The 22,108-nt window shown below is 36.3% G+C and overlaps 1 protein-coding gene across 26 annotated transcripts in view; it reads left to right on the top strand.

Moving 5' to 3' along the window:
• GOLGB1 (golgin B1) overlaps positions 1–22,108 on the top strand; it is a 95,741-nt gene that overhangs the window by 40,734 nt on the left and 32,899 nt on the right. For all 26 annotated transcript variants that reach the window (XM_054481083.2, XM_054481081.2, XM_054481074.2 and 23 more), the window contains 3 exons: positions 12,142–12,256; positions 14,846–14,919; positions 15,803–20,991. In XM_054481083.2, the coding sequence (XP_054337058.1) occupies positions 12,142–12,256; positions 14,846–14,919; positions 15,803–20,991 (5,378 nt within the window). The remainder of the gene's footprint in view (positions 1–12,141; positions 12,257–14,845; positions 14,920–15,802; positions 20,992–22,108) is intronic.

Genomic DNA, 22,108 nt, shown 5'->3' with positions numbered 1-22,108 from the left:
GTTTTTTCTGCCTGAAAAAATACTTTTTTGAGGACAATTCTATTTGAAAGGAATCATGAAAGGCATTAATGCAGTGTTTCAACAATAAAGAATGAGAAAATAATAGATAACAATACCATGGTCTCAGAAGCCTTTCTGATTCTAAGGTCTTAACAATTTGTATTGGAGATGAATCATTACTTTTGCTTTTATAGTTAATTTTCCCAGTTCAGAAGTCTTTTTTTTTTTTTTTTTTTTTTTGGTAAACCAAGATTTGATCAGGTTTGGTAAACATGAGTCAGTCTAATCAAACTTAAAAGTCTACTATGGAAATCATATTGTTCCCATTAATTAATAACAGTAAAAAAAAATATAATGGCCAATTAGCTTCTTATTGGCCAGTATATTCTTTCTTCCATCTACAAAAATCTCTGTAGAGAGCTAGATTATAGTCATTGAAGGCTGATTCAGGCTGATTGAGCCTGAATATCAGAATGAAGGTAGTTAGTTTGATGTTCTTAATTGACTAATGTCAAGTTGAGATAACTAGATTCAGTCATTTCCATTCTAAGATTATACCCTTCCAAACTCACAAACATATTGGTCAGCAGAGTCTTGTCGTTCCTGGGCTGTGCTGTCCACTGATAAAAATTTTTGCCTCTTGGTTTCTAGCATCTAGGCTTTCAAATCTCTTCTGTTCTCCCATTCTCGACTTTTTCCTCCAATGTTTTGTTAAGACATTTTCCAACCATTCAAATAAGTTGAAAGAGTTTTGTAGCGAACATCTGTATACGCACCATCTGAATTCTGTCATTAACATGTTACCACGTTTGCTTTATCAAATGTCTATCTATTTATTCATCCCTCTGCCCATCCATCAGTTCATCTTAAATTTATAATACATTTCACTGTAAGTTGTGGACATCAGTACATTTCTTTCTAAATTTGTCAGCATTCTTATCATTGACTATATTTTAATATTTATTTATAATTGTTCTTTTTCTTTTGAGGTAAGATTTACAAACCTTTAAATGCACAGATCTTAAGTATACCATTCCTTGAGTTTTGACAAATGCATACACCTGTGTTACCCAAACCCCTATTCAAGATATATCACATTACCATCACCTCACAAAGTATCCCTGTACCCCTTTACAGTCATCCTCACCCTTCCCCTCTAAAGACAACTACTGATTTTTCACCATAGATTAATTTTGCTTGTTTTACAACATCATATACATTTAACCATACAATAGGTCCTCTTATGTGTAAAGTTTTTACTCAGCGTATTTGGAGATTCATCCATATTGTGCATGTATTATAATTTAATCTTTAATATTGCTGAGAAGTATTTTGTTTTATGAACATGCTGAATTTTCCTTTGCATGATGGTACTGCATTTTCCTATTGATGGACACCTGGGCTTTTTCATGCTTTGGCTATTATGAGTTAAACTGCTATGAACATTCTCATACAAATAGTTATGTGGATGTATGTTTTCATTTATCTTCAGTAAATACTAGTTGAGGAATTGCTTTGCTGGGTCATAGAGTACCTATGTATTTGGCTTTATAAGGAACTGCCAGGTCTTTTCCCAAAGTGGTTGTACTATTTTTTTTTTTCCAAGACGGAGTCTTGCTCTGTCGCCCAGGCTGGAGTGCAGTGGTGCAATCTCGGCTCACTTGCAACCTCGACCTCCTGGGTTCAGGCAATTCTCCTGCCTCAGCCTCCCAAGTAGCTGGGATTACAGGTACTCACCACCACGCCCGGCTAATTTTTGTATTTTTGGTAGAGACAGGGTTTCACCATGTTGGCCAGGCTGATCTCAAACTCCTGACCTCATGATCCACCCACCTCGGCCTCCCAAAGTGCTGGGATTACAGGCATGAGCCACCACACCTGGCTGTGGTTGTACTATTTTATACTCCCACCTAAAATATATGAGAGTTCCATTTGTTCCACATCTTCTCCAAGATTTGGTGGTGTCAGTTTTAAAACATTTTAGCCATTCTAATGGGTATGTAGTGGTATTTCATTGTGTTTGCATTTCCCTGATGACAAATTATGTTGAACTTTTTTTCTTGAGATTCTTAGCCATATGTATACCTTCTATTGGTGAAGTGTCTGTTCACATCATTTCCCCATTCTTAAAATTGAGTTCTTTGTCTTTTTATTATAAAGTAGGAATTCTTTATATATTCTGAATGTCAATCTATTATCATATATGTTTGGTGAGTATTTTCTCCCATGCTGTGGCTTTGTGGCTTGCCTATTCATTTTCATTATGATATATTTTCATTAGCATACACTTTTAAATTTTGATGAACTTAATTATTTATCATTTTTTATTGTTTTTTTTTTCTGTGTCCTGTCTGTGAAACCTTTGCTTAGCCCCAGTTCATGAAGATATTGTCTTACGCTTTCTTCCACAAGCTTTATGGTTTTAGTTTTCATATAAAGTCTCTGAATCTCAAATGAATTTTTGTGTGTGTTGTAAGGTGAAGGTCAAGTTGTTTTGTTTTTTCCCATATGGCTATTTCGTTGTTTCAGCACCATTTCTTAAGGAGACTTTACTTTCCTCATTGGATTCTTTTGGTACCTTCGTTGCAAATCAAAGACTAATACATTTATTTCTGAATTTTCTGTTCTGTTATATTGATCTATTTGTCAGTCCCTATGCCAGTATCACAGTCTTCATTATTGTAGTTTGTTGTTAGTCTTGAAGTCAAGTATTAATAGTATAAAGTCCTCCAACTTTGTTCTTCTTTTCAAGATTGCTTTGACTATTCCAGGTCCTTTCCACATAAATTATACAGTCAGCTTCTCAAATTCTACTTTTTAAAAAAAGACAGATGAGATTTTGAATTGGTATTGTGTGGACTCTATTGATCAATTTAAGGAGAACTGACAACACTACTGAACTTTTAAATCTACGAATATAGTATATATCTCCATTTATTTAGATCTTTAATTTCTTTCAGCAGTGTTTTGTAGTTTTCATTGGAGAAATTGTGTACATTATAACATTTATTCTGAAGTAGTTAATATTTTTGATACTATTATAGATGGAATTATTTTTATTTCATTTTCCAGTGTATGCTAATATGTAAGTATACAACTGAATTTTATTAAGCTTATATTCTGTGACCTTGATAAACAAATTAATTTTATTGGTTTTAGTCTCTTTTTGTAGATTCTCTAGGATTTTCTCTGTAAGCAATCATGTCATCTGAAAATAAAGACAAATTTTACTTCTTTCTAATTTTTATGCCTCCAGTATACTGTTTAATAGAAGTGGTGAGACTGGACCTTCTTGCATTGTTTCTAATCTAAGAGGAAAGTGTTCCATAATTTACCATTGGCTGTGATACTTGTTTTAGGTTTTTAAGGAATTTCCTCTATCAGATAATCCTCAATCTTTTAGAGGAATTTTTCTCTTAGTTTTTTTGGTATTACTTAATTTTTTCTTAATTTTTAAAATAAACTTTCTCTTAATTTTTTTTGATATTTCTAGGCTATGTGGTTCTTCTATGAGTAATAACAAATGTCTAGTTGTAGCAAACCTCCTAAAAATTTTTCTATTTATTTATTTTTTGAGATGGAGTTTCACTGTTGCCCATGCTGGAGTGCAGTGGTGTGATCTCAGCTCACTGCGACCTCCATTTCCCAGGTTCAAGTGATTCTCCTGCCTCAGCCTCCCAGGTAGTTGGGACTACAGGTGCCCACCAACACCCCCGGCTAATTTTTGTTACTTTAGTAGAGACAGGGTTTTGCCACGTTGGCCAGGCTGGTCTGAAACTCCTAACCATACCTCCTAATCATTGGTGATCTACCCGCCTTGGCCTCCCAAAGTGCTGACATTACAGGCGTGCGCCACTGCGCCTGGCCTTTTTTTTTTTTTCTTTTTAAAAAATTTTATTTATTTATTTGTTTTGAGACAGAGTCACTCCATCACCCAGGCCGGAGTGTAGTGGTGCAATGACAGCTCACTGCAGCCTCAATCTCCTGGGCTTAAGTGATCCTCCCACCTCAGCCTCCTAAGTAGTTGGGACTACAGGCACATGCCACCATGCCCGGCTATTTTTGTGTGTTTGTTTGTTTATTTATTTATTGGTGGAAATGGAATTTCATCATGTTGCCCAGGCTGGTATAGAACTTCTGGACTCAAGCAATCCCCCTCCCTTGGCCTCCAAAAATGCTGGAATTATAGGCATGAGCCACCACACCCAACCGCAATATATTTGTTGAAAAAAATCTGCATATAAGTGAACTCATGTAGTTCAAACCCATGTTTAAGAGTTAACTGTATTATCCTTTGTCTATATTACTGAATTTGATTTGCTAGTATTTTGTGAAAGATTTTTGTATTCATATTTATGAAGGATATTAGTCTACAGTTTTCTTGTTTTATAATATCTTTATCAGGTTTTGGTATTAAGGGTATGGCAGCCTCATAATATGTTCCCTTTTCTATTTTCTGGGAGTGTTTCCTTTCTTTCTATTTTATGAGAGTTTGTATGTGATTGGTATTATTTCGGTTTTTGAAAATAATTTTTTAAATACTTTTTTTTAAAAGAATTCACCAATGAAACCATCTGAGTTTGGAGTTTTAGGAAGGTTTTGATAATGAATTGAATTTCCTTTACAGATATAAGGCTAATAATAAGATTTTTTTTTTTTTTCCACTCTGTGCCAGTTTTGGTTTGTTTGGGCTTTTTTTTTTTTTTTTCCTGGGGTTTTGTCCATTTCATTGAAGATGTTCTATTTTTGTCATAACGTTGGTTACAATATTTACTTTTTATCCTTTTAATGCCTGTAAGCACTGATCCCTGCTGTTGTTAATTTGTGCTTCATTTTCGTTATCAGTCTATGTAGAATTTATTCAGCTTTTTTCCCCCATCTTTTCAAAGAAGCACTTTTGGTCTTGTTAATTTTCTCTGTTGCTGATTATTTTCATTTTCATTGATTTCTACTCTTTAGTATTTCTTTCTACTTACTTGGATTTACTTTGCTCTTTTTATAGCTTCTTAAGGTGAAACTTTATATCAAAGATTTCAGGTCTTCTTTTCTCATATGAACATTTAAAATTAACACAGTTCCCTCTAAGCATAGCTTGTTATGTTGTGGTTTTTTAATCATTTCAGTTTTTAAAGATTTTTCTAAGTTTCTCTGTGATTTTTTGATTGACCATGGATTGTTTAGAAGTGTGTTCTAAATAAACACATTGTTGTAGAATATCCAGATATTTGGTTTTATTTCTAGATATCTTATTGATTTCTAATATAATTTCATTATGATCAGAGAATATGTTTTATATGACTTCAATCCTTTGAAATTTATTGAGACATATTTTATGACACAGCATATGGTGTCTTGGTGAACATACCTTGTACACTTGTAAATAGTGTGTATTCTGTAGTTATTGGATGTAATGTTCTACAAATAGCACTTAGATCATAGTATTGTTCAGGTTATCTTTGTCTTTGACTTTCTGGTTATTGAAACATTTGCTAAGAGGGGGTTGAAATCTCCAACTATGACTGTGGAATTGTCTGTTTCTTCTTTTAATGTAGTCATTTTTTGCTTCTTGGAAATTGGAATCTCTGTTATTAGTACATACACATTTATTTTTCAGATAAAATGTTCCTTTTTCACTTACAAAATGTTACGCTATCTCTAGTAATACTTCTTTATTTACATTTCTCTGTATCTGGCATTAATAAAATAATTCAGTCTTATGTTTATTGCTTGAATGGTATATTCTTTTCTATCCTTTTACTTTTAACTTATGTCTTTCTTTAAAGTGAATGTCTTGAAGGCAACATATAGTTGGGTTATACTTTTTTATTTCTTCTCTTCTTTGTGATTGGAGTGCCTAGTCCTTTTAATGTAATTATTGATGTGATTGGATTTAGGTCTACCATTTTGTTTTCTGTTTTTTCCCCTCTGTTTTCCCTTCTTCTTTTTTCCTGCCTTCTATTCGATAATTAGAAGTTTCTTGAATTTAACTTTCATTTATTGATTGACAACTTTTTCTTTTAAACAGCTCTATTAAAGGTATACTTGACATACAGTAATGCGTACACATTTAAAGTATACAGTTTAAAGAGGGTTTTGTTTGTTTGTTCATTTGTTTTTTGAAACAGGGTCTTGTTCTCTCACCCAGGCTGGAGTGCAGTCACATGATCACAGCTCACTATAGCCTTAACTTTCTGGGCTCAAGCAATCCTCTCACCTCAGCTTCCTGAATAGCTGGGACCACAGGCATGTGCCACCATGCCTGGCCAATTTTTTTTTTTTTTTTTTTTTTGTAGAGACAAGGTCTCACTATGTTGCCCAGGCTGGCCTCAAACTAACTCCTGGGCTCAAGTGATCCTTCTGCCTTTGTCTCCCAAAGTGCTGGGATTACAGGTATAAGCCACAGCACCCAGAACAATTTGATAACATATAAAACCATCACTGCTATCAAGAAAATGAACATATTCATCATCTCTAGAAGTTTTCTCATGTCCTCTTTTAATCTTTTCCCTCACATCTTTCTCTACCTAGACAACCACTGATCTGCTTTCTGTCATTATAGATTTTTAAAAAGTTTATATAAGTTGTATATGCACTTTTGTTGGCTTACTCAGCATACTTATTTGAGATTCATCCTAATGTTTGTTTAGTAATAATTCATTCCATTGTATTGTTGAGTATGTTGTAAACAGCACAATTTGTGTAACCATTGACTCATTGATGGATAATTTGGGTTGTGGACAGTTTTGGCTAATACATATGAAGTATTTATGTTTATGTTTTAAGGAGATTAAAATAAGAAAATAAATCTTAACTACCATTGCAGTTACCATTTCTGGTACTTTTCATTCTTTGGTGGTAGATCAGAGATTGCCAATCCTTTTATGTATAGTAAATATTTTAGGCTTTGTGGGTCATACAGTCTTTGTTGCAAGTACTCAACTCTGCCATTGTAGAGCGAGAACAGACATAGAGCCAAGGTAAACAAATGTTTGTGGTTATGTTCCAATAAAACTTTATTTATGCAGGCCTCCAAAGTTTGTCAAACCTTGGCTTCATATTTCCATCTGGTATCATTTTTCTCCTATCTGAAGGACTTTTTTTTTTTTTTTTAAATAGAGACAGGTTCTCATTTTGTCACCCAGGCTAGAGTGCAGTAGCATGATGATGGCTCACTGCAGCCTCATCCTTCTGGGGTCAAGTGATTCTTCCACATTTGCCTCCAGAGTAGCTGTGACTACAGGCATGCACCATGATACCCAGCTAATTTTTTTTTTTTACTTTTAGTAGAGATGAGGTCTTGCTAAGTTACCTGGGCTGGCTGGTTTTAACCCCCTGAGCTCAAATGATCCTCCTGCCTTGGCCTCCCAAAGTGCTGGGATTACAGGTGTGAGCTACTGCACCTGGCTCTGAGGGACTTCTTTTAATTTTTGTGTCTGTGTGCACATGGATGTGTGTGCAAGTCTGCTGGTCATGGGGTTTTTTGTTTGTTTGTTTTTGTTTTTGTTTTTTTTTGAGACGGAGTCTCGCTTTGTCACCAGGCTGGAGTGCAGTGGTACAATCTCGGCTCACTGCAATCTCCACCTCCTGGGTTCAAGTGATTGTCCTGCCTCAGCCTCCTGAGTAGCTGGTACTACAGGAACCCACCACCACACCTGGCTATTTTTTTGTTTGTTTTGTTTTTGTATTTTTGGTAGAGACGGGGTTTCACCGTGTTGGCCAGGATGGTCTCAATCTCTTGACCTCATGATCCACCAGCCTCGGCCTCCCAAAGTGCTGGGATTACAGGCGTGAGTCACTGTGCCCGGCCAGTCATGGGTTCTAATAACACTATGTCTGAAGACATCTTTATCTCACCATTGTTGTTGAAAGATTATTTTTTTGCTGACTAGAATTCTACATTGAAAGTTTTTTTTTCTTTCATTTCTCTAAGTGTATTACTCTATTGTCTTCTTTCTTGCATTTTGGTTTTTTTGTTGGTTTTTTTTTTTTTTTTTTTTTTTCTTTGAGACAGTCTCACTGTGTCATCCAGGCTGGAGTGCAGTGGTGCAATCTCAACTCACTGTAACCTCCACTTTCCGGGTTCAAGTGATTCTCCTGCCTCAGCCTCCCATGTAGCTTGGATTACAGACACCCACCGCCACGCCTGGCTAATTTTGTATTTTTAGTAGAGATGGGGTTTTGCCGTGTTGGCCAGGCTAGTCTCGAACTCTGGTCTCAAGCAATCCACCCCCCTCAGTCTCCCAAAGTGCTGGGATTACAGGCATGAGCCACTGCACCCGGCCCTTGCATTTTGTTTTTAATAAGAAATCTGCTGTCATGCTTCTCTCTTTCTCTTTTTTGCTGCCTGTTTTTAGGATTTTACCACTGTTTTTGAGCACTTGAATTATGATGTACCTTGACATAGCAAGTTTCTTGTGATTGGGGTTCATTGAGCTTTTTCAATCTCTGTGTTTATAGTTTTGGAAGATTTTCTGCCGTGAATTAGTCAAATATATATATTTTTCTGACTCCCTACTCTTCTTGGGGAATTCCAATTACATGTATATTAGATTACTTGAAGTTGTTCCAAAACTCATTAATGGGCTTTTAATTTTTTTTTTTTTTTTTGAAATGGAGTCTTGCTCTGTTGCCCAGGCGGGAGTGCAGTGACGCAATCTCAGCTCACTGCAACCTCTGCCTCCCGGGTTCAAGTGATTCTCCTTTGTTTCTATCTTTGTTTTGTTAACATATTTTGGAGCTTTTTAAATGGGATTCAGTTAGATTCTTTGAAAAAAACTTGGTCCTTTCAGATCTTGCTGCTTTGATTTGTTAGGAGGGTTCGAATCAGTGCTTAGTCATTCCATACTCCTGAGGCAAGACCGTGCTGAGAATTCTACTCAATGCCCTGAGAAGTGTTTTTTCACATTTGGCTGTATAACTGACACTTCCGGGTTTTGTGTGAGCACCAAGTGCTATTCTTTAATCTCTTCAGATAGGTAGGGGTAGTTCAGGTAGCCTTGGATGCTTTCCTCACATTCATGTGCTGCTCTGTATTTCACTGAACACTTGTTCAGTCCCTTTGCAGATCTGCAGAGTTTTCTCTTTATGTGACTTTTTCCCACCTGGTATTCTATTCCGTGAACTGCAGCCATCTTGCTCTTTCTTGACTGTCAGCTCTGTCTCATGAACTTAGGGAGTCTACCAGGCTCAGCCTATGTTCCCCCTTCTTGGACCACAGCCTGAAAACTCTCTTAAGGCATGAAGCTTGGTCGGTTTTAGGGATCACTTTATTTGTTTTCTGCCTCTCTCAGAGATAATTATCCTTTGTTGCTTGATATCCAGTATTCTGAAAATGATTATTTTATTCTTTTGTCTGGTTTTGGTTGTTATTGCTTCAGGTAGGAGGTTAAATCTGTTCCATGTTACTTAGTCTTTAGCAGAAGCAAAAGTCCTCTATTGGGTATTGAGCTATATCTTTTTACAAAAATTTTTTAAGTGGTTGCTCTAGGAAGTATAACATATATCCATAACTTTTCAGTCTTCTTGAGTTAATACTGTACTACTTCACTTAAAAGGTAGAATCTTCATAATCATATACCCTCACCCTATTCCTTATGCCACAGTTGTTGTATGTATTATATTAACAAAAGTGATAAGCCTCAGCACACAATTTTAATATTTGTGCTTAAAATGGTTATATATATTTGAAAGACATTAAGAGGAAAATATTGACCTTAACATTTATACACATATTTACCATTTGTAATGCCCTTTCCTCTCTGATGATCAGATATCTATTTGATACCATTTTCTTCAGCCTCTACAACAACCCATAATATTATAGTATAGGTCTGTCTGTGAAAAAATTTTCTTAGTTTTTTTCTTATCTAAAAATGTCTTTATTTTACTTTTATTCTTGAATGATATTTGCTACTGGATATTATAATTCTGGATTGACAATTTTTCTTTCAGAACTTTTTTTTTTTTTTTTTTTGAGATGGAGTTTCGCTCTTGTCACCCAGGCTGGGGTGCAATAGCACAATCTCGGCTCACTGCAACCTGTGCCTCCTGGGTTCGAGCGATTCTCCTGCCTCAGCCTCCTGAGTAGCTAGGATTACAGGCATGAGTCACCACGCCTGGCTAATTTTGTATTTTAGTAGAGACGGAGTTTCTCTGTGTTGGTCAAGCTGGTCTTGAACTCGCAACCTCAGATGATCCACCTGCCTCGCCCTCCCAAACTGCTGGGATTATAGGCATGAGCCACTGCGTCCAGCCTTTCTTTCAGTACTTTAAAGAAGGTGTGTCCCTCTTCTGACCTATATTTTTTCCCTAACAATTAGTCAGTAGTCATTCGAATTATTGTTCCTCTGTATGTAAAGTGTCATTTTTCCATGGAGATTTTAAGACTTTCCTTTTATCCTTGTCTATGATGTACTTAGTTATAGTTTTCGTTGTCATTTTCTTGCTTGCTTTTGTTGAGTTTCTTACATATATAACATTATGTTTGAGAAATTTTTGGCCATTTCTTAAAATATTTTTTTCTTCCCATTCTGTCCCTCGTCTCTTCTGGTACTCCAATTACACGTATATTGAACCTTTTAATATTGTCCCACGTGTTCCTGAGGTTGTATTCATTTTTTTTCAATTTTTTTAATTCTTCTGTCTTCAGATTGGATAATTTCAGTTGATTTATCGTCTTCAATTCACCAAGACTTTCTTCTGTCGTCTGTATTCTACTGTTAAACCTATCACATTGAAATTTTCATTTCAGATAATATGTTTATTCATTCTAGAATTTCAAACTGGTTCATTATTTTTTTTTGTTTTACTAAGATTTCCTTTCTTCTCATTCATTATGAGCATATTCATTTATGGCCTAAGCATAGATATAATAGCTTCTTTATTAAAATTCTTGTTTGCTACTTACAAAATCTGCATCATTTTATGGCTAGAACCTGTTGATTACATTTTTTTTCGTTGACAATGGGTCACACTTTCTTTATGCGTGAATGACTTTGTTTTGAATTCTGGATGTTGTGTTTTGTTCTCAAGATTCTATTTTATTATTTCTAAAATTTCAATTACTTTTTATCAGAGAGTAAGTTGGACTCAAACCCCAAACTCTGGCCTATGAGAGAGAGGCATCAAAACTCAGTTCAGTTATTTTTGCCTTAGCTGGGCTGCTTTAAGTCAGTCCAACAAATACATTGTGCCATTGTTCAGCCAGAAATTTCAGCTAAGTTTATACACAGAATTCAGGGCTCCTCCTTCCTAACTCTTTTTCTTCTCTCCGATCTCCCTCCTCACATCCTGGCAGCTATGTTTGTCCCAAACTCTTCTCATTCTTCAAGCCAGAAATATCTGTGGCTATTCTATTGGAATTTTACTTGCCCTGTATACTGCAAACTGGGAACTTCCCTCAAGATAAAAGCCATAAAAACCCTAAATTCATCCCTTGCTATTTATTTTAAACATCGAATGAAGATTTTGGGGTCAAGTATGCTGTAAAGACCCTCATGGCTTAAAAATTCTACAATTATATGAAAATTTTATAGAATAATATCCATGGGGAATAAAAAAAATATATAAAGACATAAAACTAAAGATGTGGCATAATTAGATATATGCCTATCCTTAGGAAAACCAAAAATTCTGGATGTATAAATTAAGCCAAGGGAATTTTTATTATACTTGGAAAAAAAAAAAAAATGTATAAATCTTCTTCCTTTCTTAAGAGGTACGTATTCCTTTGCCTCTATTCCTCTTTGTGGAACCTCTCTTCATGTTCATTCTCCTTCAGGAGAGAGACCATGTTACTTGGTGGCATTAATCTAATCTTTTAATACTATTTGTTTGTGAACCTGAAAATGTTCTTTCTTATGCTATAGACTTGGGATTTCTATCTTTGTAATCCAGGCTTCAATCTTAAATTTAAAAGCCAATGAACTTGATATTTGTGTGAAATATTTTATTTCTTTTTCTAAATCTTTAGATAAAACACTTTTCTTCAAAGATTACCTAGGCAGATAAGTAGATGTTATTTTTAAAGTATTTTCATGGCTGGAGAACTTCTAGAAGACAAAAATGCTGGAGGCTATCTGGGCGTTAGTGTGAGAATTTTCTACTGGAGAATCATTAATTTGTTGTCTTTCTACAATTTAGGCAGTCACTGAGGAGAATATTGCTTCTTTACAGAAGAGAGTGGTAGAACTAGAGAATGAAAAGGGAGCCTTGCTCCTTAGTTCTATAGAGCTGGAGGAGCTGAAAGCTGAGAATGGTATGTATAAAAGAAAACCATAATTCTCTGTCTTCTTATCCCACAAGTGCCTCTACTTTTATCACTAATTATGTATAACATGTAGAATTCTCTGATTCCATGATAATAAAGATTTAGATAATAGAGCTGGTAACTATCAAAGATAATACACATTAAACAATTAGAGCATAGTATCAGTGTTTACATAAGTACAACATTTTGCAATATGGACTATACATGCTGCAGGATTTCTTTATAACTCATAATCATTTTGGAATGGTCATCATATCCTATAGGAAGTATGGCTTGAACAGGACCTTAATAAGATGATTTTTAAAATAGGTAAAATGAAGAAAGAAAGGACATTCTGGTAATAAATTTGTGGGATGAGGTAACAGAGATCAGTAAAAAGGTTTAAAGGTAGAAACTATGTTGTGAGTGAGTGGTTTATGCTCGTGCTGTACCCTGCTTAGAATCCTGCTCCTTTCCTTTAGTCTGGATGATTCTTACTCATCTTTCAGGCCTCGACTAGCACATTATCTTTTTCAGGAATTTTGTATTGATCCCCAAAAGTTGGGTTAAATGATTTTTTTTTGTGCTTCCATAACATCCTTGTATACTTTTAACATTGTATTAAAATGATCTGTTTGTATGTTTGTCTTTTTCACTATATTATAAGCTCTTCAAAGTTTAAATATAAGCTCTTCAAGGGCAGGGGCCATTTTTTTTTCCATCTTTGCTTTACCCAAAACTAGTATACTACCTGGCAAATAATGGCTACTGAATAAAGTTTTGTTGGATTGAACTGAACATAGCATTTTATCCTATTGGATTGTGTGTGAACAGTTAGTGAGAATGAAGACGCGTCTCCTTCCACTTATATGCTTCATGTAGCCTTTATGGATTTAGTAGCGTGTCGTTAATGCTTTATTGATCTAATTCATCTTTAACTGACTACTACCCTTTATCATCTAGGAGTGAGAATGAATAGCAAGTAAAGGTTGTAAAACTTTTATTAAACTCTAGAGCCAGTATTTCTAACTTAACCATTTTACAGTTTTCCACTTAGATCTAAATGGAAGCTTATGCACTTGTATTAGACGATTCCCACTATTTCTAATAAGTAAAGAACACCACAAATTCAGCTCATTATTTAACCCATTCAGAGCACTTCTTTGAGACCTTATCCATGATACTTATTTTGCAGTTTTGCAAACAGTCTGTATCCTGTCCATGTGGCTTCACATGGTTTGGAGGTATTATATGGGTTCCATTCCTTTGCTCTTTCCTGCAGGGATCACTGACCTTAAGGTTTTCTGTATTGGTTTTTGTGTCTGGCCTTATAGATTACTTTTACCTTGTATGTCATGTTGTTTTCAACTCACCTTTTGCACTGACATTTCTACCACTGTACTCCTTTTTCAAGTAATCTTGTGAAACATCTGAACATATATACTGTCTTGAATTCCCTTGTCTCATCTATGGTGCCTTTCCTATGTGCCAGGCACTATTCTAGTTGCTGGGGATATAGCTATGAACATATTGGAGGGGAAGACAGACTACAAACCTGTTTATACACAGAAGAAAATTTCAGAGAATGATAAGTATTAGGCTAAAAATAAAACAGGGTATTTCAAGTATGCCTTGGAGAAGAGGAACGCAGAATTAGAGTAGTGACAGTAGGCCTTTCCGAGGACTTTAAACCTGAATGATGAAAAGGGGACAGCCATGCAAAGAAGCTAAGCAAAGAGCATTCCAGGCAGAGAAAAAAGCAGTACAAATGTCCTCAGGTGTGAATGAACTTGATAAGTTTGCAGAAGAGAAAACAGACCAGTGTTTTTGGAGCAGAGTGAACAAAAAGGGGGCAATACAAGAAGAGGAGGTTGGAGAATTAGTAGGGTCAAAGCATGAGGGTTCCTGTAGGTCACATTAAGACATTTGGATACAGTGTAAAAAATATATATATTTTTTCCTTTGGTGTATCTATCTTCTCAGGAAGAATATAAGCTTCTTGAGGATATTGATATTGATGCTCAATATATACACATTGTCACAGAACTTGGGTTAAAACTCCAAAGACTTGGATTCTAATCCCAGCTCCCTGAACTAGCTGCGTAACCTTTTGGGTCGTGTCATTTCTTTGTTTCCTTATATGATCATTGAGGAGATAGGATAGCTCCCTTTTAGTGCTGAAATTTGATATCTTTATGAACATTGAAGAACATTGTAAGTGCTATATTAATGCAAAATATATATTACAAACATAGCAGGATTATGGATAAATTATATGTATTGTCCTAGAAGTTCCTGATTATGCCACAGAAATAACTGCTTTATGTCCTGCATCCTGGCATCCTTCTCCTTTCAAACCTTCCACTATTTAGTATACTTCACTCAGGTTCATTATCATCACCTAGTACTGTTCTATCTTATATCTCATGTAATCATATCCTCTTGCCACTTCTTTATTTTAATAAGGCTTTCACCTCTCCCAAACTATTTTATTTTTTAAAAAATTATTTCATGCAATTCAAATAGCTTCACATGCAATCCTGTTTTTTCACACACTCCACATATATCTTCTAAAGATATTTATTTTGTGACTTTCAGAAAAGCTGTCTTCTCAGATTACTCTCCTGGAGGCTCAGAATAGAACTGGGGAGGCAGATAGAGAAGTCAGTGAGGTAAGTGATGTGTTCTTAATATAACTAGAACATGAACTAGATTAAGAGAAGGTAGCTTCATATGAAAACACGTCTATAATTTTCTAGTGTTGCCAGAGAAGTACATTACCTATAGAGTGAGATCTATTAAAGAGATTCATAATGGTTATTATATCTCATTTATTGTTACTTGTTTCTGAATATTAGAATTCATTGTTCTAAAGCAACACAAATACAGTAGCTACTAATTTGGGATTTGATAACCCATTTTTTTATACTGGGTTATCATCTATCTCAGCTTCTTTGTTCATCTTGGAAAAGTTTCTCAGTGAAGAGATTAGATAAGATTGGCACAGCTTTACTAAAATTAAATAAAAAGGGATCTTTGGAGAATGATCCTTTTAATAATCTGAAAATTACTATAAGAAGTGTATGGTTGCTTAGTATCATTCTGTTGATTTAAGAGTATTGTGAGCTGCATTGTGTTTAGTTAGCTGTGTTTTTCTAATCAGTAAGTCAGTGATAGAATCATACATGCCCTTGAGGAATAATGTGGCTTCCTAACAAAAGTATCTGCTTACTTTTTTAAAACAATCAATTAGGAGTTTTATTCTGAAGGAAAAAAAGCTTCTTATGTAAGGAATATCTAGAAAATGAATTCCAGATTTCCTTAGGTCTTTTGAATAGGGCTTGACTTCAGTGCGGGATTTGCAGAGTGCCCTTGGAGGTCCAGTTGGGAGATACAAACTGATTTTAAAAGGATTTAGCAGTGTTATAGTACAAAGAAGGTTTTGACTAAAAAGTCTGAAGTTTTAGAAGATGAAATACAAGTTTTTAGTTGGGCTATTCTTTTAATGTTATAAAACATTTGATTACAGCTTTTTTTTTTCTTTTTTAAAAATAGATCAGCATTGTTGATATTGCCAACAAGAGGAGCTCTTCTGCTGAGGAAAGTGGACAAGATGTTCTAGAAAACACATTTTCTCAGAAACATAAAGAATTATCTGTTTTATTGTTGGAAATGAAAGAAGCTCAAGAGGAAATTGCATTTCTTAAATTACAGCTCCAGGGGAAAAGGGCTGAGGAAGGAGATCATGAGGTCCTTGACCAGAAAGAAATGAAACAGATGGAGGGTGAGGGAATAGCTCCAATTAAAATGAAAGTATTTCTTGAAGATACAGGGCAAGATTTTCCCTTAATGCCAAATGAAGAGAGCAGTCTTCCAGCAGTTGAAAAAGAACAGGCGAGCACTGAACATCAAAGTAGAACATCTGAGGAAATATCTTTAAATGATGCTGGAGTAGAATTGAAATCAACAAAGCAGGATGGTAATAAATCCCTTTCTGCTGTACCAGATATTGGTCAGTGTCATCAGGATGAGTTGGAAAGGTTAAAAAGTCAAATTTTGGAGCTTGAGCTAAACTTTCATAAAGTACAAGAAATCTATGAGAAAAATTTAGATGAGAAAGCTAAGGAAATTAGCAACCTAAACCAGTTGATTGAGGAGTTTAAGAAAAATGCTGACAACAACCGCAGTGCATTCACTGCTTTGTCTGAAGAAAGAGACCAGCTTCTCTCTCAGGTGAAGGAACTTAGCATAGTAACAGAATTGAGGGCTCAGGTAAAGCAACTGGAAATGAACCTTGCAGAAGCAGAAAGGCAAAGAAGACTTGATTATGAAAGCCAAACTGCCCATGACAATCTGCTCACTGAACAGATCCATAGTCTCAGCATAGAAGCCAAATCTAAAGATGTGAAAATTGAAGTTTTACAGAATGAACTGGATGATGTGCAGCTTCAGTTTTCTGAGCAGAGTACCCTGATAAGAAGCCTTCAAAGCCAGCTGCAAAATAAGGAAAGTGAAGTGCTTGAGGGGGCAGAACGTGTGAGGCATATCTTAAGTAAGGTGGAAGAACTGTCCCAGGCTCTTTCACAGAAGGAACTTGAAATAGCAAAAATGGATCAGCTCTTACTAGAGAAAAAGAGAGATGTGGAAACCCTCCAACAAACCATCGAGGAGAAGGATCAACAAGTGACAGAAATCAGCTTTAGTATGACTGAGAAAATGGTTCAGCTTAATGAAGAGAAGTTTTCTCTTGGGGTTGAAATTAAGACTCTTAAAGAACAGCTAAATTTATTATCCAGAGCGGAGGAAGCAAAAAAAGAGCAGGTGGAAGAAGATAATGAAGTTGCTTCTGACCTTAAACAAAATTATAGTGAGATGAGCCCAGCAAGACAAATAAGTAAGGAAGAACTTCAGCATGAATTTGACCTTCTGAAGAAAGAAAATGAGCAGAGAAAGAGAAAGCTCCAGGCAGCTCTTATTAACAGAAAGGAGCTTCTGCAAAGAGTCAGTAGATTGGAAGAGGAATTAGCCAACTTGAAAGATGAATCTAAGAAAGAAATCTCACTCAGTGAGAGTGAGAGGGGAGAAGTGGAAGAAGATAAAGAAAACAAAGAATACTCAGAAAAATGTGTGACTTCTAAGTGCCAAGAAATAGAAATTTATTTAAAACAGACAATATCTGAGAAAGAAGTGGAACTAGAGCATATAAGGAAGGATTTGGAAGAAAAGATGGCAGCTGAAGAGCAATTACAGGCTGTGGTCAAACAGATGAATCAGACCTTGCAAGATAAAACAAACCAAATAGATTTGCTCCAAGCAGAAATCAGTGAAAACCAAGCAATTATCCAGAAGTTAACCACAAGTAACACGGATGCAAGTGATGGGGACTCTGTAGCACTTGTAAAGGAAACAGTGGTGATAAGTCCACCTTGTACAGGTAGTAGTGAACACTGGAAACCAGAACTAGAAGAAAAGATACTGGCCCTTGAAAAAGAAAAGGAGCAACTTCAAAAGAAGCTACAGGAAGCCTTAACCTCCCGCAAGGCAATTCTTAAAAAGGCACAGGAGAAAGAAAGACATCTCAGGGAGGAGCTAAAGCAACAGAAAGATGACTATAATCGCTTGCAAGAATGGTTTGATGAGCAAAGCAAGGAAAATGAGAATATTGGAGACCAGCTAAGGCAACTCCAGATTCAAGTAAGGGAATCCATAGATGGAAAACTCCCAAGCACAGACCAGCAGGAATCGTGTTCTCCCACTCCAGGTTTAGAAGAACCTTTATTCAAAGCCACAGAACAGCATCACACTCAACCTGTTTTAGAGTCCAACTTGTGCCCAGACTGGCCTTCTCATTCTGAAGATGCGAGTACTCTGCAGGGCGGAACTTCTGTTGCCCAGATTAAGGCCCAGCTGAAGGAAATAGAGGCTGAGAAAGTAGAGTTAGAATTGAAAGTTAGTTCTACAACAAGTGAGCTTACTAAAAAATCAGAAGAGGTATTTCAGTTACAAGAGCAGATAAATAAACAGGGTTTAGAAATCGAGAGTCTAAAGACAGCATCCCATGAAGCTGAAGTCCGTGCAGAAAGCCTGCAGCAGAAATTGGAAAGCAGCCAACTACAAATTGCTGGCCTAGAACATCTAAGAGAATTGCAACCTGAACTAGATGAACTGCAAAAACTCATAAGCAAAAAGGAAGAAGACGTTAGCTATCTTTCTGGACAACTTAATGAGAAAGAAGCAGCTCTCACTAAAATACAGACAGAGATAACAGAACAAGAAGATTTAATTAAGGCTCTGCATACACAGCTAGAAATGCAAGCCAAAGAGCATGGTGAGAGGATAAAGCAGCTACAGGTGGAACTTTGTGAAATGAAGCAAAAACCAGAAGAGATTGGAGAAGAAAGTAGAGCAAAGCAACAAATACAAAGGAAACTGCAAGCTGCCCTTATTTCCCGAAAAGAAGCACTAAAAGAAAACAAAAGTCTCCAAGAGGAATTGTCTTTGGCCAGAGGTACCATTGAACGTCTCACCAAGTCTCTGGCAGATGTGGAAAGCCAAGTTTCTGCTCAAAATAAAGAAAAAGATACAGCCTTAGGAAGGTTAGCTCTTCTTCAAGAAGAAAGAGACAAACTCATTACAGAAGTGGACAGGTCTTTATTGGAAAATCAAAGTCTCAGTGGCTCCTGTGAAAGTCTAAAACTAGCTCTAGAGGGTCTTACTGAAGACAAGGAAAAGTTAGTGAAGGAAATTGAATCTTTGAAATCTTCTAAGATTGCAGAAAGTACCGAGTGGCAAGAGAAACACAAGGAGCTACAAAAAGAGTATGAAATTCTTCTGCAGTCCTATGAGAATGTTAGTAATGAAGCAGAAAGGATTCAGCATGTGGTAGAAACTGTGAGGCAGGAGAAACAAGAACTGTATGGCAAGTTAAGAAGCACAGAGGCAAACAAGAAGGAGACAGAAAAGCAGTTGCAGGAAGCTGAGCAAGAAATGGAGGAAATGAAAGAAAAGATGAGAAAGTTTGCTAAATCTAAACAGCAGAAAATCCTAGAGCTGGAAGAAGAGAATTACCGGCTTAGGGCAGAGGTGCACCCTGCAGGAGATACAGCTAAAGAGTGTATGGAAACACTTCTTTCTTCCAATGCCAGCATGAAAGAAGAACTTGAAAGGGTCAAAATGGAGTATGAAACCCTTTCTAAGAAGTTTCAGTCTTTAATGTCTGAGAAAGACTCTCTAAGTGAAGAGGTTCAAGATTTAAAGCATCAGATAGAAGGTAATGTATCTAAACAAGCTAACCTAGAGGCCACCGAGAAACATGATAACCAAACGAATGTCACTGAAGAGGCAACACAGTCTATACCAGGTGAGACTGAAGAGCAAGACTCTCTGAGTATGAGCACAAGACCTGCATGTTTAGAATCAGTTCCATCAGCGAACAGTGCCAACCCTGCTGTAAGTGAGGATTTCAGCTCACATGATGAAATTAATAACTACCTACAGCAGATTGATCAGCTCAAAGAAAGAATTGCTGGATTAGAGGAGGAGAAGCAGAAAAACAAGGAATTTAGCCAGACTTTAGAAAATGAGAAAAATGCCTTACTGAGTCAAATATCAACAAAGGATGGTGAACTAAAAATGCTTCAGGAAGAAGTAACCAAAATGAACTTGTTAAATCAGCAAATCCAAGAAGAACTCTCCAGAGTTACCAAACTAAAGGAGACAGCAGAAGAAGAGAAAGATGATTTGGAAGAGAGGCTTATGAATCAATTAGCAGAACTTAATGGAAGCATTGGGAATTACTGTCAGGATGTTACAGATGCCCAAATAAAAAATGAGCTATTGGAATCTGAAATGAAGAACCTTAAAAAGTGTGTGAGTGAATTGGAAGAAGAAAAGCAGCAGTTAGTTAAGGAAAAAACTAAGGTGGAATCAGAAATACGAAAGGAATATTTGGAGAAAATACAAGGTGCTCAGAAAGAACCTGGAAATAAAAGCCACGCAAAGGAACTTCAGGAACTGTTAAAAGAAAAACAACAAGAAGTAAAGCAGCTACAGAAGGACTGCATCAGGTATCAAGAGAAAATTAGTGCTCTGGAGAGAACTGTTAAAGCTCTAGAATTTGTTCAAACTGAATCTCAAAAAGATTTGGAAATAACCAAAGAAAATCTGGCTCAAGCAGTTGAACACCGCAAAAAGGCACAAGCAGAATTAGCTAGCTTCAAAGTCCTGCTAGATGACACTCAAAGTGAAGCAGCAAGGGTCCTAGCAGACAATCTCAAGTTGAAAAAGGAACTTCAGTCAAATAAAGAATCAGTTAAAAGCCAGATGAAACAAAAGGATGAAGATCTTGAGCGAAGACTGGAACAGGCAGAAGAGAAGCACCTGAAAGAGAAGAAGAATATGCAAGAGAAACTGGATGCTTTGCACAGAGAAAAAGTCCACTTGGAAGAGACAATTGGAGAGATTCAGGTTACTTTGAACAAGAAAGACAAGGAAGTTCAGCAACTTCAGGAAAACTTGGACAGTACTGTGGCCCAGCTTGCAGCCTTTACTAAGAGCATGTCTTCCCTCCAGGATGATCGCGACAGGGTGATAGATGAAGCTAAGAAATGGGAGAGGAAGTTTAGTGATGCGATTCAAACCAAAGAAGAAGAAATTAGACTCAAAGAAGATAATTGCAGTGTTCTAAAAGATCAACTTAGACAGATGTCCATCCATATGGAGGAATTAAAGATTAACATTTCCAGGTAAATGAGTAGTGAATTTTTCCTCCTCCAGAGGTAGCTTCAAGCAAAGAAAGTCTCTAAACTATTTCTGTTTCCTTTTAGACAATGGGACTAATTTTGGCATAAATTTCCACGGAAGATACATTCTCTCTCACTTCTGACTTTTTTTGGCAAATAACAATCCTGCTACAACTGCATGAACATGAAAAGTTCACATCTTCTCTTCCCATCTTTCTATTGAGAGATTTCTGTACTTCTGTTTTGTTTTGTTTAAGGTGGAGTCTTGCTCTGTCACCCAGGCTGGAGTGCAGGGTGCAATTTTGGCTCACTGCAACCTCTGCCTCCTGGGTTCAAGCAATTCTCCTGCCTCAGCCTCCCGAGTAGCTGGGATTACAGGAGCCTACCAACACGCCCAGCTAATTTTTTGTATTTTTAGTAGAGATGGGGTTTCACCATGTTGGCCAGGCTGGTCTCGAACTCCTGACCTCAGGTGATCCACCCACCTCAGCCTCCCAAAGTGCTGGGATTACAGGCATGAGCCATTGCACCTGGCCTCTGTATTTCTTTTCATTTCCATTTCAACTACTCTTGCCTGGATTTTTACCACAGTACTCTCAAATTAATTGCCTAGTCTCATCTTTTCTTCTTCCTTTAGTCCACATTAATTCATACTGCATATACCTCTTAGAGTTATTTTTTCTCAAATTTAAATTTTCTATCACTTTTTAAGCTCGAGAACTAACAATGTCTCTCATCCTTTGTATTCCTTACTTCTAATAGGACCTTTCTATTCTAAAATAGATTTCCTCACTGTCTTTCATATCAAGATTATCCCTTAGAGAAGCCAAACATTAGCTTGTCTGGAGCAAAGTAGAATAAAATAGGAGAAAATGTTACTTTTCAGTGTTGAAAACCATGTCACTAAAATAAGTGACATATTTTGGAGTTTATGACTTAAATATATGAACCTTTAGGTGTGATATACCTTTAATACATAGCACTCAGTAGATAAACATGTAGGTGCAGAGAATTAATACCTCTTCAGTAAAACGTTTAACACCTGTTATGAATGTTAATTCATTTGTAAATCTATTGAGTACATGTTATAGTATTTGTTCCTTGGGAAACATAGTTTTTT

This window comes from Pongo pygmaeus, chromosome 2, assembly GCF_028885625.2.
Source record: "Pongo pygmaeus isolate AG05252 chromosome 2, NHGRI_mPonPyg2-v2.0_pri, whole genome shotgun sequence".
NCBI lineage: Eukaryota > Metazoa > Chordata > Mammalia > Primates > Hominidae > Pongo > Pongo pygmaeus.
This window is presented reverse-complemented; position numbering and strand designations above follow the sequence as displayed.